The sequence below is a fragment of the Petromyzon marinus genome, chromosome 17 (assembly GCF_048934315.1).
Source record: "Petromyzon marinus isolate PM22_M1 ecotype Great Lakes invasive population chromosome 17, UKy_Petmar_22M1.pri1.0, whole genome shotgun sequence".
NCBI lineage: Eukaryota > Metazoa > Chordata > Hyperoartia > Petromyzontiformes > Petromyzontidae > Petromyzon > Petromyzon marinus.
Window position 1 is genome coordinate 12,778,130 of NC_133683.1, and position 17,931 is coordinate 12,796,060.

At 42.7% G+C, this 17,931-nt stretch overlaps 1 protein-coding gene across 6 annotated transcripts in view; it reads left to right on the plus strand.

The window, feature by feature from the left end:
* LOC116943324 (centrosomal protein of 170 kDa-like) overlaps positions 1-17,931 on the plus strand; it is a 74,035-nt gene that overhangs the window by 8,920 nt on the left and 47,184 nt on the right. For all 6 annotated transcript variants that reach the window (XM_032956109.2, XM_032956111.2, XM_076067634.1 and 3 more), the window contains exons 2-6: positions 241-405; positions 11,747-11,836; positions 14,199-14,277; positions 15,753-15,811; positions 16,286-16,442. In XM_032956109.2, coding sequence (XP_032812000.1) covers positions 301-405; positions 11,747-11,836; positions 14,199-14,277; positions 15,753-15,811; positions 16,286-16,442 — 490 coding nt within the window. In that variant the 5' untranslated portion in view covers positions 241-300. The remainder of the gene's footprint in view (positions 1-240; positions 406-11,746; positions 11,837-14,198; positions 14,278-15,752; positions 15,812-16,285; positions 16,443-17,931) is intronic.

The following is a 17,931-nucleotide window of genomic DNA, read 5'->3' on the forward strand; positions in this document are numbered from 1 at the left end:
TATATATATAAAAAAAAGAAACCACTCAATTTAAGTAGATCAAATCCGTGCACAGAATTCTGATGTCCAACACCACTGCTTACACGCAGATGTTTTTACCGGGCACTGTGTACCTACTGTTTGTGTGCATGTGGGCAGGCGCTTTATATGACGGCTGCTTGCTTTGCACCAATGAAAGCTTAAGGATTTAATTATTTTTTTTATTCTGACCTGGACACCACGCCCTGTGCGTCTGGGCAGTGTTTTTTTTTTTATGAGGACGAGTCCCCAGGTCGTGCGTGGCGAGGCGGCGGAGCAAGGATGAGCGTCACATCGTGGTTCCTCGTGGCGGGCAGCGGAACCCGCCACCGGCTGCCCAAGGAGATGATCTTCGTCGGGCGCGACGAGTGCGAGCTCATGCTGCAGGTGGGTTCAGGCCCTTCTCGTGAATCCAGTGGCCGCAGGCAATGGGAAGGCTATTCTGGTGGGCCAAAAAAAAAATATATATCATCCAAATCTTTATACCGGCATACTGAAATTCCCGGATCTTATCTTAAAATCACCGTTATCATCAGCCATGATCAATACAGTGCTGGATAAAGGTCTCCCCAAGCCGTCGCTGTCTCTCGAGCACCTGTGCACGAGCTGATTTGATCGGTCATCTCGGACGCTTTCCCTCCCTTGGCTGCAACTGCGGCGTTCGTCTCGACGGCTGGCCCTCATCCTCGTCTAGCGATGTTCTGCCCGGGCCGACTTTTATTAACCTTTTCCCATTGAGACGTCCGCAAGTTGCAGGGTGGGTCCTGTTCACCTCTGAATCTTGGAAAATGCAAGCGGCTCGGCATTAATTTGATTTAAAAGACAGCGCAGTTGTTTTTAAAGACATACTCACCGCTGACAACTGCAGCGACATAACTACACTCTATGATAGCTGACACCAAACTGTGCCACACGCCTTTCCCGCATTGCCTTGCGGGAGCCTCGGTACCGAAAATGTTATTTTATTTTATTCCGGTTTCATTTTGATGGCGTACACGTACATCATCGGAACAGAAAAGGGTTAACAGTCTATCTGATGTCTCTAAATGACATATGCCCTTCAATCCGTTGTGGTCCGCTTTCCTTCTTGCATTGTAATTCCAAGCTTGCATCCGTCCATGTTTCTTTGCACACTTTTTAGCTTTTGTCCAAGTCGGATATTCAAAAACCAGTGTTTCCCTGCGTAAAAGCGCCAAGCTGCTGTGCCCATCATTGTTGGCGGTTTTTGAGCCACTGGGAGGAATTCTACATTACTGTGTCATGGGCTCAGTCTATCATCTGATTGGGATATGAACTTGTAATCATCTGATTGTTAGTTGAGCTCTCTAACGCTATGCATGTATAAATCTTGACTTAAAGCTTTCGTGACTGCAGGAATTCATATTCTTGGGTCTTTCGGTAAAGTCACGTAGATAGGTTCAAATAAAATAACAAAAAAATAATGCAAAAACTACCCACGTTTCAATCGCAACACAAGCAATCGTTATCAGTAGAAAAAATAGCAGGAAAGCTGCTGAGGCAGGATGTTTTAAAGGTTTGATATGGGTGTAGCCCAAGGGTCATAAGCGACGTGGGCAGGGCTAGTGATGTTCAAGTGAGAAATTTGCATGTAAATGAAAGATCGGAGAGCTACATCCACGACGACAAAGCTGCGGAGGTGGCCATTGTATTGTGAGAGATTAGCACGTTAATGTAAGATCGCAGAGCCACCGCCACATCGAGGAAAACGAGTGAGACATTGAACCTGTTGATGTAAAACCAGAGAGTCGAAAATAACTAACATCGGAAGGTATGATGGAAACATCACAGCCAGTTATGACTTAAACTGGTTAATAACGTCCTTCCAATGATTGCCATCTGAGGACCCAATCAAAACCGTCACCTTGTCATACATAGCAGGGGTCATTAAAAATATTTCCAAAATCATGAGCAAACACAAAATCCAGTTCGATTTAACACAGTACATAAAATTCGTGATCTGATCCCACCTGTGAAGGATGTGATCCCTGACATGCAATACCCCGGCGTCTACAAACTAAGCTGTGTCTGCGGCAGTAGTTACATTGGGGAAACTAAGCGACATGTCTCGGACCGTGTTCGTGAACATAAGACAGATCTGAAACACGGTAGGACCAATACCTCGGCCGTGGCTGATCATTGTTTTAATGGGCTCACACGAAATTGATTTCTCTAAGACGAAGGTACTTTGCAAGCCCACTGGCTATCAACAAAGATTCATTCATGAAGCCATCCATATATATAGACACAGACACAATTTCAACCTAGAAGATGGGTACAAACTGAGCGGTGGCTCTGCGATCTTACATTGACATGCTAATCTCTCACAATACAATGGCCACCTCCGCAGCTTCGTCGTCGTGGAGGTAGCTCTCCGACCTTACATTGACATGCGAATTTCTCACTTTGACATCACTAGCCCCGCCCACTTCGCGCTTATGACCCTTGGGCTACACCCATTTCAAATCTTTAAAACAGCCTGCCTCAGCAGCTTTCCCGCTAGTTTTTCGCCTGATAACGATTGCTCGTGTTGCAATCGAAACGTCGTCGTTTTTTTGTTCTTTTCTTTGAACCTATCCACGTAACTTTACCAAAAAAACCCAAGAATAGCTATGTATGTTTGTATGTTGAACCTCTTTCGCAACGTTCATAGTCAACTGCTTCGCACCACCCAGCTTCGTGTTCATCATGTATAATTACGAAAGAACATTTCAAGCATTGTGTTGTTTGAGCAATAGTTTGGCCTATGGAGAATATACAACAGGAAGTTTTGAACTTGCATCTCTCACAGAGTTGATGCGTTTAATCACTTTAACAGCTAAATAGAATATAATGCTGGAATGGTGGAGGTATGCATTGCATAACTTGCCACATTTTTCTTGACTGCTTGAAAGCAAATATTTAATTCGGTAAATGCTAAAATTGTCCACTCTCATTACCAATTGCTTTATGAGATTGTGATGTGAATAATAACCCATTTCAGCAGTGAAATTCGTGCAGATGGCTATAATTACGACATGTTGCCATGGTGCCAGAGATTGATTTACTTACTGCCTAAGCTTGGTAGGCATTTAATGCTTCACTTTAACTGCACTGTGATGAAATGTCGAGCTTCAGGGTTGTAATTTGATTGAAGAATGCATTACTTTTCTCGGTAAAAGTCGTTGTGGAGTGGCGTGCGAGGTGAATTCAGGAGAAAAGAGCACACCGTTACTTTAAACCCCCTCCGTCCTGCAATAATGACCACACTCCTCGCTCGCATATGAGAATCCGTTAAAATAATGTGTGAATTCAAGTCAACAAGAGTTAAACACTCGTCTTTTAAAACGACCGGAGAATCCGTCCGGACAAGATATGTTCTTCTCGCTTCTATTCTCTCATTTGTATTGTCTGTCTTGGGAGTTCAGTTTTTGGCCCTCTTTTTCTCAATTTGTCTGACTGTATCATTCACCTTCTTTGGTTCTTTCGGTAAAGTCACGTAGAATGAGAATAAAATAATAAATTGATAAAATAAAATAACGCAATAATATTCTCACGACGTTTTTTTTAAATTTTATTTTATCAATTTATTATTTTATTCTCATTCTACGTGACTTTACCGAAAGAACCAAAGAAGATGAATCATTGCAGTCACGAAAGCTTTAAATCGAAATGTATCATTCACGTTTTTTTGTTTACTAGGTAAGGCCTCACTGAGCATATATAGTTCTTTCAGAGGCAACCTGGCCACAAATGAAAGCTCAACGAGGTGTGGCTTATCATGTTGAAATTTATAGCAGGCAAATAATCTAAATGCACGTTTAAAAATGTGGAAGGAAAAACCGGAGGATCCAGAGAAAACTCCACGTGACCATGGGGAGAGAGAGAGAGACACGCAAGCTCAAAACATACAGCAGGCGTCAGAGTTAGGATCAAACCCACGACCTCCTGTATACCAGACGAGGTAGTTAACATCTCCACGTGACCACAGGGAGAACATGCAAATTTAAAATATACAACAGGCATCAGGGTCTGGATCGAACCCACGACCTCCTGTGTACCAGGCGAGATGGTTAACATCTCACCACCGTGTCGGCCTATGATTTTCATGACCCGTAAATTATTATTGCATGCCCAATTTCACGCGTGCACTAATATCTTGAGCCTAAAAATCGATCGTAATCTCTTAGATCGCTCTGTCTAATGATAGGTAATAAATAGGCATGTACAGATCTATCAAGTCATCGATTTAAACAACATTTAATGCTCATGATACATGTATTGCATCATGCATATAATAATATATTTTTTGATATCACCAAATTGTATGCAAATGATCCTTAAAGGGTAGTGGTTAGTAGAATGTATGACGTACAGAAGATGAATTGGAGGGTATCCATGACACTGGACAGTGCAGTGAGACATAACACATCACGCACAGTTCAGAAGACACAAACAAGAGAAAAACTTGCTGCTTGAATCGATTTGTGATGCAAATTCTGACAATTCATCAAATCGCGGCAGCAGTGATGTGAACCGTTACGTGCCTCGTAATAATGCCCAACAATCTGAGCTCTGCGCTCAAGGCTTATTTTTTTCTATTGCAAAATCCAACCATAATTGGACTGCAAATCTAATTTCCATGATCGAGTGCAATGGATTTACCTCTGTCAGGCCACCGTTTCTGCCAAGCTACTTATACCAGTGTTCCCTGAATTAATGCAAATGTCCCCAAACGCTTAAGCGTCTCGCAAATTAATGCACTGTTGTCAAACAGGCAGAATCTGAACTGATTGCATCGCACATTCCTCGGATTGCAGTATTGTACCGGGGCAAATACTGGTCAGTATATTATTTTCAAATATATTACTGTTTGCTATATTGTTTGTTGGTGCTGCTATTTGTGAACCAGTTAAGTGAATATATCACAGGATCCTTTTAAAAAAAAAATTGAGGTGCACTCACCTGAAGTGAGATTTCCCTCAGATTTTCTTTTACCGGCTGTAACAGGCAAATCACATCACTAATCCCACAAAAGCTTCTGCTGAAAATGGGTCGTATTGTAAGGAGAATTTGAGATATAATGGAAGCACGGGACAGACTTTGTATAAAAATAGAATTTTAATAATGTAAGAATGTTCTTCTCTGCATTGTGAACACGGTGGTTACGTATCATAACGTTTTATGGAAATCGGGAACATTCATTTTTCAAATAAATTGTGTTTGCAGATAATTTTATATTATACTCTAATACAGGAATCTCTCGCTTATACGTAAGGGATGCGTTATTGGGAAATGCTTCGTAACGCAACATTACTTAAAGCGAGCTCTAATGTAGAATGTACGACGTACTCTAATGTCCCATCTACTTCACGTTGAAATCGGGGGTTGAGTTCCTTGCCGACTTACATTTTAACTAATGATACATACAAATAATTAGCTAAAACTTACCAGAAATGTTGTCAGAGCTTGGTGAGCGAGGCCTCTTGGGGTGGGCAGTGGTGGAGCCATGCAGATGAAGGGGCTGGATCACTTTTCTCTTCATCTCATGTTGAAGCTGGAGTCCATAGGAATGTTCACCAGAGGAAGCTGGTTCTCTTCTGGGGCTCTTTTCTGGACTTTGTGGCTTAAATGCAGAACGTAAAAAAAAAGTCTGCCAAAGAAAGCTGCACAGCATTTTTCTTCTCCTGGTACGTCAGCTCCTTTGAGCGGTGAATGCCACCCGTCCTATTAACTCAAGAGCTGCGTTCTCGGTTTGGAACATCCTCTCTAAAGATGTCCATTACTGCTTTCAAATTATCAAAGCTTCTGGCAACACTTTTGAAGTTAATATTCGTGATGGTGGTGCTATCGTTTAATCGGCCTCTTCCTCAGCTAGTTGTTCCAGCTGCATCAGATCCTCCGTTGACTGTTCCTCACCATGTGACTCAAGCAACTCCACCAGGGCCGATTCCTCCACATTGTCTATTCCAGCTTCCCTCTACCACGTGGAGGAAACTCTCCCCACCTGGTGGAGGTATTTTCTGTGGTACACATTATGCACGTTGTGATTCCATCACAACATATTTCATTTTTACCACGTGCGTTCCTCGTAAAAAAAAATTGCGCAATTACTTTTGCACATTTTTATTTAAATAACATATGCGACAACATTTATGTTCAAATATGTTCCCCAATTAATCGACAATGTACAAACGAAACATCGCATAATGTTGCGACTTATAGTGGGGGATTGCTGTATTCTGATTAGTACTCCATATCGAGCAAGAAAACTATTCGGATGGAATATGGCTACAATGTAAACTAAGCAGTTAATAAGCAATATATTTGGTTTTTTTATTGAATCAGAAGCCTACCCCTTGATTAATATTTTATAAATGGATAGATGCAGTAATTTAAAAGATAGTATTGATGCTCATTAGGCCACAATGAAGATATTGACATTTTGTTATACCCACAGTAATGGTTTGAAGACCATTCTATAGACACTTTTGCATCACAATTTAGTTTATCCTTGATTTTTTTTTTATTAAAATTGTATTGTTTCCACCATATCATTAGATGACGTATCATTTCAGCATTCTACCAATACAAGAATCTCTTATCCATACTATGGGGTGACTCAACTTTCCCGTAGCCCTGCTACATTGTAATTGTTGAGTGCATGGCTGTAAAACTTATATTTTTAATTCTCATAGCTGTCATTTTGAGAGAGAGAAAACTAAATACGATTTGTGCGTTTATTAGTGACTAGGCTAAGTCCGTCTAATTATGAACCCAAAAACAAGGTTATCAACTTGTCAGCACCACTTGACGTGGCCATAACAAGAGTGGTTCCCTTTTATTTATGGCACCAATAACAGTGAATTATGTGCTAACCATTTGAAAAAAGTGGCATATCATGTAATTCAGCCTTATTAGCCATATAAATGTATCCGCATAGTTACAGGCCAAAACGGGACGATGCCATGATTCTTTAATACCACTGGGTCATAATTCATAGCACAAGCAACGACAAGACACGACCTTCCAGTCTCACCGCTAAACCAAAAAAACCTTATGCACTACCAATTTCTGCTCTGGCCCATGGACTTAAATTTGAGAATCTGGTTTATTCATAGGCGGCTACCCTGATTCAGACCTATGGGGTCTCGCTCTGTGGTACTAACTCATTGCTCTGACCTCTGAGCCACCCAACTAGCTTCATGTATTTTTATTTTTCATATATATGCAGTGTTCGTATTCTTTGGGTCTTTCGGTAAAGTCACAACACAAATAAGCTTATATCACAGGGTGAACATTGCAAACAGCTCATTTGGGCGATTCACAAATCATCCCATTGCCATTATACAAACATCACGAATGTAAAGCACGACAATTTAAGGTTGATGGGTTTAATAGGCTCTTTTACATTGTTATTCCACGGTTAAATGCACTCCCAAGTTAAACGTTATATTCAGTTCCGGCCACCGATAATTGCACACGCTCGGTGTGAGAAGGCGTTGTGCCGTCGCTGTGTAGCGGAACAGCTGCACATTTCAGCACAGTCAGCTGCCGTGAAGCATGAACCCACAGCTAATATTTGATTCAGTCTTTGGAGACCGTCTCCAAGGTTGCTTGTTTGAAGTGTGGATTGAGTTAATAAGTGACAAGTGAGGTTTTTTTGTTGTTGTTCGGGTCCTTATCTGCCATCAGGCAGGGGGAAGTGAACAAAACAATTGCATTGTTTCGATTTAAAGCTTTCGTGACTGCAAGGATTAATCTTCTTTGGTTCTTTCGGTAAAGTCACGTAGAATGAGAATGAAATAATAAATTAATAAAATAACTAAAACTCTCACGACGTTTCGGCCCCAACAGAAGGCCGCTTGTGTTGTGGCCGAAACGTCGTGAGAATTTTATTATGTTATTTTATTAATTTATTATTTTATTCTCACTCTACGTGACTTTACCGAAAGAACCAAAGAAGAAAAAAAACAATTGCAGTGTGGTTTTTCTGCAAATAAGCCAGCAGGTAATTTGTTTTGCGCAAATATCAAGAGGGCAAGAGTGAATAGGTACTACTCTACTGTATGACGATGTACATGTACCACCCTTTTGTAAATCGCCTGCTGTATGACAGCCACCCCATTGTGTGGGTTGTGGGGTTTATTTGATTACCCATCGTCATTAGCGGGTTTGTGAAGGTGGGGTGCATAGACTTGGGAGGTCAGAAGTACAGTAGTGCAATACAATAATGGATTTTTCAACAATGTGGTTGACTGCTAATCGTATGGTTGTAGTTGTAAAAGATTGCCTGATATTTATTTGTAGGCATAGGCCGTTGCATGCATGGGTCATGGCCAAAACTTACGTTTTTGCAAAAATATCCCCGATTACTATATTTACTCCAGTGCGTAGGCATGGTGCTTTCATTTAGCTGATGAGCCGCGTGTAGCTTCCATTAATAACATGACAGCCACCCCATTGTGTGGGTTGTGGGGTTTATTTGATTACCCATCGTCATTAGCGGGTTTGTGAAGGTGGGGTGCATAGACTTGGGAGGTCAGAAGTACAGTAGTGCAATACAATAATGGATTTTTCAACAATGTGGTTGACTGCTAATCGTATGGTTGTAGTTGTAAAAGATTGCCTGATATTTATTTGTAGGCATAGGCCGTTGCATGCATGGGTCATGGCCAAAACTTACGTTTTTGCAAAAATATCCCCGATTACTATATTTACTCCAGTGCGTAGGCATGGTGCTTTTATTTAGCTGATGAGCCGCGTGTAGCTTCCATTAATAACAATCAGCTCTGTGTTGAGATGTTCATTGACATGGTGCTACATTTTACTCTCCTGGTATTGTTTTATTAGTTTTGGAATATTCTCACAATAGTAATTTAATGATTTTAAGTGCATGTGCGTGAACTTATCACTTTCATAACGTTGTTTTCTTGTAGGCATAAACAGGTAGGCCCAAGTTAAACACTGTTGTTAAATCATTATTTCAGCCATCATAGAAGATTACTGGTGACACAAGTGGATGAAAATGTGTCCATCCGAGTAAAAATGTACTTATCTTGAGGGACTTAACTGCTGATGGGACAGACAATTGTAACCCATTAAAAGTGTTGTTACTTGAACAATATTTCTGAATTAAAACATTGGTCTGGGTGACCCATAAGCCAATGGAATAAAAACACAATGTTTTTTTTAAATGGAGAGCCGACATATGCCCCTTAATGTGTTAATTGGCTACAACGTAACATGCGCTGCATTGGACCGTATTTTCTTAGGTTTGAGAATACGAGTGAATAAAAATCGATGAGAAGAAGCAAGTGTCCCATCACTAAAATAGGCGGTCGCTACATTGACGGATGCAACGCGAGTCATCCACGCCAATACCAACACGGCTTGGATTATAAGCTCCGTGTAACGTGCCGCTTGTGTTGGAAGCCCGCACGCTGACAATCCCGTGCTGTGATCGGCTCCCGGGATTGGCCGTGTACCACGCAAGCGTTGATTGCTAAAGTGGGTAAGGAACCCAAGCCGAACGCACGCCGGGAGGGTGCCGATGCATTTAAATAACATCGACCATTAAATTTGCGTTTAAATCGCAAAGGAGGGGGACAGCAGGGTTCACTTGAGGAGGGAGAACAGAATTCACTGTGAAGTGTTTCTGTTGCCAGTCTTCTAAAAAAACATTTGCTAATGAGTAATGCGCACCAGTCATTACGTGTTTCTTCAGGTGGTTATTCAGGAGCAGCCAGTTTAAGTACATAATGTGGAGGAGGGGGTTGTTGTTTCTTGGTTTCAGAGTTGTTTGGCATACGTGAGTTTTCATCTCTCGGAAAGCTGTCAGGATTACATGGGTGAGGAATTTCACGCCGTGCGATTCCTACCGATTTAAGATCAAAGTTGGCCATAAGCAAGCGAAATGGACTCAAAAGGAGGCTTGGATTACATGTAGAGTGGGGAAAGAAAAAATGTCAGTACATTTGGGCAGGGTAATTGTTGGCGATACAACCGCACTTCCTGTTGCGTGCCAAATGTATCAGTGATTTGCTAATTGTTCTGTATCCTACAGTATAACGTCATATAGCTGGCCATCACAAATCTGCCCCGATAAATTGACCACCCACACCCAATCCAGTTTTTTGTGCGTGGTTGTATCAATTAATATTCAAGCTCGCGTGGAAATTTATACTAGCGCACAAGAAGGTCGCGGACTCCACATGCCACACCCCTCCACAATAACCATGAGCGGGTGACGTCACTCCACATGCCGCACCCCTCCACAATATCCATGAGCGGGTGACGTCACTCCACATGCCGCACCCCTCCACAATAACCATGAGCGGGTGACGTCACTCCACAATGGGCAACCCCCCCCCCCCTTAAATAATCATGAGCTGAACAATTTTTCTATTGAATATTTAAAATTTACTGCAATATACACCCGTCCTTGGACGGGCAAAAAGCTCGTAACATTTATAATTATTGGCGCCCCGGTGGCGAGATGTTAACTACCTTGCCTGGGTTTGATCCCGACCCTGATGCCTGTTTTATACAGTACAGTAAAACCTTGGATTGCGAGCATAATTCGTTCCGGAAACGTGTTTGTAATCCAAAGCACTCGTATATCAGTTGTGATCACGTGACGCTCGGCAGACAAAGCATATACGTACTACTCGTATTGCAAGACCCTCGCTCGTTTATCAAATTAATATTTATTTAACATTTATGCTCGTCTTGCAAAACACTCACAGACCAATTTACTCGCAATCCAAGGTTTTACTGTATTTCGAATTTGCACGTTCTCCTTGTGGTCATGTGGATTTATCTCCAGGTCCTCTGGTTTTTTCCTCCACATTTAGAAACGTGTTGTTATAAATTTTCACATGATAAGCCACTTTTGTTGAGCTATCATTTGTGGCCACATTGCTTCTGAAAAAGAGATATATAGCTGAGTGGGCCTCACCTGGTAAAATAATAATAGCTAAAAATAGTGTAATCGTAAGATTGACTACGTACAGTGCGAAATAAGTTTAACATACATGCAACATACGTGGCCTTTCACAACTTTAGTCACGATTATATTTTTTGAGTCCTGTGGTTTATGTATCATATGAAATGGCTCCAGGGTTTCTTCAAATCGGTCATGCACCACATACAGGATTACAAATTCTAAATACAGTAAAACCTTGGGTTGCGAGCATAATTCGTTCCGGAAACGTGTTTGTAATCCACAGCACTCGTATATCAAAGCACTCGTATATCAGTTGTGATCACGTGACGCTCGGCAGACAAAGCGCATACGTACTACTCGTATTGCAAGACCTCGCTCGTTTATCAAATTAATATTAATTTAAATTTTTTGCTCGTCTTGCAAAACACTCGCAGACCAAGTTACTCGCAATCCAAGGTTTTGCTGTAATCGATTCTCATACACAAAATCCGTTGAGGGTATCACGCGTGTAAGAATCAATGCAAGTCAATGAAGTGTTTCATAAGTAAATGCGTGAACAAAAAAACTTGTGCCTCACGATGTTAATTGCGAACGACCTTTAAACCCCCCCTCCAAACTCACAATTTCCGAGACGAGAGCTGATGATATGTTTGGCAGTGTTTGCGTATCTTAGAGAAAATGTTGTTGCCAGTTGTTGGGTGACAGTTGTAAACAGGTGTTTTAAAAAGCAGTGTTCCCCATAGACAGCTGTTGACTTTCTCTCCCTTTGTGTTTCTTTCGCAGTCCCGAAGCGTGGACAGACAGCACGCCGTGGTCAACTACGACCCCGCCACTGACGAACACAAAGTCATGGACCTGGGCAGCCTCAATGGGGTAAAGGAGTGATCCCTGATAATTACAGTCAGTGATCAAGTCAATTGACTGACTTGTGGTCTGCCAACTGTGTCATTCCCTTTGTTCTACTGCTGAGGCTGTCCATTAGCCCCACCATAGAAATGCAAAGCGAGTTTGTTTGCTGAGTCATTGAGGCCTCTTACCCTGACTGCTATCCTGAGGGACTTGTCAAGTTTCGTATGGAATCGGCTTTCCATAGTCACGGTGCATAGAGCCAGTCTCTTTTTGGAAAGCCCTTTGTGGAAGGGGAAAAAGCCTGATATTTATAGAGCTCTCATTTTCTTATTCACAGACAAATACCCCCCATAAAGCTTTAAAGATTGTTGGGGAATGTGCAGTTAGGAAGCATCTATTAGGTCCGAGACAAAGCACACGAGGGTGAGACAGTCAGCACCACACCTGCCCACCTATTAAACCCAGTTGCTGATGTTCCAGTATCACACCGGCTGGGTTAACCTAGGGGAGGCCCAGGGAAAGTTATAATGCCCACAACCAATGATGCGCGCTGTGACTGGCAATCGGACACGAATATTTAGGTTCATAACGTGGTATGCGAACCAATTGCACTGTCACCATTGGAAACCTCATTTGCCAGTAACAAAATATGATAATTGTTTTTTTACCCTTTTATCTGGCAACAAAACTGACACCTTTTTTACAAGGAGTCATGTTTACATTGACCACAATACCTGCGGTCGGACGCAAACAAAAAACAACTGATAATGTATGCACTGTCCTTGAGACGAGGCTCTAAAGAAAGCTGTCTCGGGTGTGGACCAATCAATTTCAAGGACAGTGCATACATTATCAGAGTTTTTGTTTTTTGTTTGCGTTCCGACCCCAGGTATTGTGGTCAATGTAAACATGACTCCTTGTAAAAAAGGTGTCAGTTTTGTTGCCAGATAAAAGGGTAAAAAAACAATAATCAATTGCACTGTCGGTCCATACCCACAAACACTTGAACAAAATCAAAGATGGAAGACTTCCCCATAGAGCATTGTATAATATTTGCCCAAGTGTTGTTAGCGAACGCTTATTAAGGTCAGCACAGTGTGTGAAGGGGGGTTGGTTGTCGTGAGCACCACACCCAACCACCTTTGTCACCCTAATGCTGATGTTTGTTTCTACACCACACCAGGTACCCATGAAAGATCTATGGGAGGCCATGTTCTAATGTCACTTGTCACGAATGTTCGTCATAGCTGCCATTTGAACTTTACCTTGATGGGTTCATATGACAGTGCACTTACCACTGCAAACCGCTGCTCCCTACAAAGTTAAGGCCATACAGACTGTAAGAGAAAGCTTTGTTGGCAAGTGCCTATTAAGGCTGGCATAAGGGGGTGGTGTCAGCTGCACCACCCCCGGCTGCCTTTGTCTCCCCATTGCTGATGGTTACAAACCACACCAGGGTACTCGTTTAAGGCCAAGTCGACTTAGGGGAGACCCATGGCCATTTATGATATCACTTGCCACTGCTGTTAGAGAATGCACACAAATGCACAAAGTCCCTTAATACTCGCAATAGCTCATAGGGCAGTGTTGTGGCCTGGACAACACAACATGCACAGCTGGCTCTTTCTCCCAAGTGGTGGTGATATGTACGTGTGTGTGTGTGCTAGAGGTCATAGTCATGCACCAGACGGCACAAACACGCAACATGAAAGGTTTTGAAGCACTGTGGGGATACGTAGGCTTGGAGAATGCAAAGGCATCCTTTAAATGAGACCAGCTTATAGGAAATGCTGTAGGCGGAATGCCATGTTATACATATTTTTCCAAGATGTGTACGTAGTTCTTTGTTGCACTTATTTTTAAGGTGGTGATTATTATTAAATGGTCATCATGTACCAAATGTGTGCAGTCACTGTTAGGTTGGTGTTGTTGCTGTGTTGTATTGAACACGAGTCATTAATTTGTATTCATACGTCTCCAAGTTGTGTAATATTTCTGATATGCTCATGCATACCAATTAAACTAGATTGGGATGTTTTAATGCATGCTTGCATGACATTCCTCTCGACTTTTTCGACAGTGGTTTCTGATACTATGTACTAAGAAGTAATTTGTACGAGTGCCCAGTGGGTTGCTCTACCTGAACATTATCTGCATGGCAGAATGGCAGCCAAACCATCAAACTTGACACATTGCAGCTGGGTAAATATTTGGTGTCGTAATTAATCATAGATGACCCTGCATGCTACTCGTAGATGTCATTTCAAGGTTTTGGCTTTCCACCCTATTCCAGTGCTCTGTATACTGTGATCCGTTTCGTTCGCAGTGGAATGCCACTCACGTTGAGGCTCCCTTTACGGACTGACTTGGTTTGCTGCCCTTGCAGACGTTTGTGAACGAGAGCAGGATCCCGGAGCACACTTACCTCATTCTAAAGTTGAACGACACCATCAGGTTTGGCTACGATATCCTTTTTTGTAAAATTGCGTCTTTGTCAAATAGTCTTTATTTGCAGCACGTTGCGAGATGTTAACTACCTTGCCTGGTATACAGCAGGTTGCGGGTTCGATCCCGACCCGAACGCCTGTATGTTGGGAGTTTGCGTGACCCTCTCCCCATCGTCGTTTGGATCTTTCTCCGGGTCCCTCCGGCTTTTACCTCCGCATTGAGAAACATGCGCTTAGAGTATTTGGCTGCTATAGATGTCTACATGATAACCACTTCATTCAGCTATCATTTGTGGCCAGATTTTGATCTGAAAAAGAGCTGAAAAGCCCAGTGGGCCTTACCTAGTCAAATGAAAGTAGTTTAGTTTCAGTTTAACCGTTCTATGCAAATCATCAGTATAATATACCGAAATGTGAATAGCTATTGTGGTTGGTGGGCTAGTTGACTTTCATGTAAGTAATTCCCAGCATTCCATTGTCGCGGCAGTGCATGTCAGATGTTCATGGCTTTTTGAATTTATAGTAAGAATTTGGCTTTGCTGGCAGATTGGAAGGCTTGCATTGGGAGGCATTATGGAATAATTGCCCGTCTGTGTTGTTTAGTTACCATGAAGGTGACATTGAAATAGTACATGCAATCTGGACGAACATGAGAATAATCCATTTTATTGGGTGTCCCTAACTGGGGAAACTTTCATGGCAGTGAATATCAGAAATATGTTTTTTTTATCTGCAAGCTGTGTGGGCTTTATGGCCCAGTTGCATTCAAACAGCCTGCCAATGGCTCGTTATTAATACTTCTGTAATGTCTCAAAAGAGAGATGCTGTCAATCCAGTGTGAAGCATATAAAACTAGCCCACCGATCCTGAATGACATGCAACAATTTCTGAAACAGCTTAGATACCAGAAGACTTGTATACACCTGGCTGGGTTAAATTTATGGCAGGCTTGTGGTCCAACCACAAAACTGGGCCAGCGTATCCCACGGTTGCCAAAAGTGTTCGTCAAAACTTGTTCGATGGAACACTTTTCAGTGGGTGCATAAATGGTGTTGTGGCATTGCTATGGTAAGGGTAAGGTTAAGATGGGTCACTATTGTCCACATGTCTTGAAAAAAAAACACTTGTTTTAACCTCCAATCCTCAAATTGCAATGGTAATCCCGCTTTCCACACCAGCCGCTCATCTACATTAATATGCAAATTAAAGAATGCACTCGCGATTGGCATACAAATTGGGAGTATGGTTCTCAAACAATGTAGAGCATGCCGATGTTTCCATTGTTAGAAACCGAAGATGCTGGGCTGTGCCACTTCCCACATAAGGTGGAATTTTGCAGATGCTTTGCTCCAATATCGCGTCATGATATTTTGGGTGTGTCATAGGTGTACAGTACATAAGTATTGACATATTAGCTGTAGGCTGTGCCCAACCCCACACAACAATTCTGCCACATTTATGAGTTTAAGACGGTTCCCTTAACAGAGGATCACATCCTAATCTGTACACTGTTGAGAAGATTGAACACAAGGTACCAGAGGAAGCTTTGAAGGTGAGACCTCACACCTGCTTTTTGTATGACATTGTTTAATAGAAATGCACTGCATGGTAACATTGGGTAATAAGAGAACATCTGTTTTTACGACAGCTTTTGGAAAACGGACTGTATTTAATTTGTTGCCGAAGTCACTCTGTATTCCAGTTGTGCTGTTAAAGTATACACAAACTCGAGCTCATGGTCACTGATGTAAAAAAAAAGTTGGTATAATGTTTCAAGAACAACAAGAGATAACTACTTACGCTTGTGGATATTTTATTTATTAAATCTGGTTAATTGCCTTGATTCGCAAGGCGACATTTTCGTCAGCGGAAACACCAAACGATATTTGAAGGCGCAATACGTGTACAAAAATCACGTTGACACGATGGTGGCGATGTTGATCGCGATGAGGTGTAAAATCTCATCCGTTGTCAGAAAGGTGTGCCGCATGTGTCATTCCCGTGTGATCCTGCACGCACGTTTCAGCACGAGAAGTACTCCATTCAGCTGCAGCTGGGAGCGCAGCCAGCTGAGACGAGGTTGGCAGACACGTCAGCCGTCGTCTCTGAGCCATGCAAGCCTCACACCCAGTACCAGGCCGTCGTGAAGACCCACGCGCCGCCGGACGATAAGGCGTCTGCAGGTCCGTTCCACTGTTCCTCTAATCCGTACCCCTGTGGCGCCACTATTATTCTTGACCGCGGCCGTGGTGACCAAAGTAAGGGGGGGTGAGCGTGGCGTGTGATGTCACTTCTCTGTCAAGAGGGTGACGAACGTGCGGGCGGGCAGTAATAGTAACAGCCTGCAATGAGATATACAGTGCGCTCGTCAGGAATAGATGGTGGACGTGTGTGTAATATCTGGCAGTACATTTATCCGAAGTCAGAACGGTCATCTTCCACAGTTTAGCGTTTGTGTAGGATGTGTGTGTTCAGTGTTTCAAAAATACTTATTTTTTGTGGCAGTCATGTGTGCTTTTGCCAATGGTGTTTTCATCGTGTGCGCACAATGGATGCTTGAACAACCAAACCAGTTCCGTGCTTGGCACTATGTGCAGCACATTGATTAGATTTAAACTGTTCATTTATTCAATTTGAATGTTGCACTGAGCCAACGTAAACATTGCGTTGATCAAGTACACTCTCTACTGTACCTTCATTGTCCACGTAAGTGTGTGTGTGTATATATAGCACAATTACCATGCAGTCTGTTTCATCCGTATGGACCAGCAGCAGCTTTATAAACGATGGCCGTGCTCCCCTGATGGGACATGACATGGCAGTGTGGGGGGTCGGCAGATGGTCGCATATGAAAAATATTCAGGGTTTGTTTGCCGATTTAAATAATTGAATTGAGAGGCTCACTGCTGAGAAACGGATGCACGCTTCGTGTTAAGACTGCAGTGCAGTATTGTACGGCAGAGTCAGGAGAAAGGGTGGGTCGTGGATGGCGCATGAAAGGAAAGTGCCTGGGAGTCTAGACTGGTTAATTGCAAGAAAATGACGTTGCATTGCGAAACAATTGAATGCTGCTCATCTCCGCAAATACTATGTTTCCAACTATACTTTTATGGAACGTACAGTGCGCTGTTTGTATGCGCAGTACATATTTCAACACGCAGCGCTTTCCCGAAATCGCGCCGCGTCCACCGTGGTTGTCAACTGGACGGTGCATTTATCAATCGTGCGGTGTGAGCAAACGCTTTCGCCCACGTAGCCAGATAGCGAGCTTCGGTTCTTTTACGCGCAGCGCCTCTTTGACCGTGGACCTAAGAGGGTCGTGCAGCTGCATGTGTTTTGAGGTGTTGTGTTGCCAGACTCTAGGGGAATTAAGCCCTGCTCTTATGCAACATCCCACTGCAATGGGATGGATTGTGGGTGTGTTTGGCAGGACAGCAATGTTCATTGTGTTTCAGTGCGAAAAAACATTGCATCTCTGTTCTCTCCGGTTCTTTCGGTAAAGTCACGTAGGTGACTGGTTCTTTCGGTAAAGTCACGTAGGTATAAAATAACTATTTTCTACCTACGTGACTCTACCGAAAGAGCCAGAGAGTACGGATTCCTGCAGTCACGAAAGCTTCAAATTTAGATTGAATGCATCTCTGTTCTTGTCGATTCGTACCTTGGCTGTGC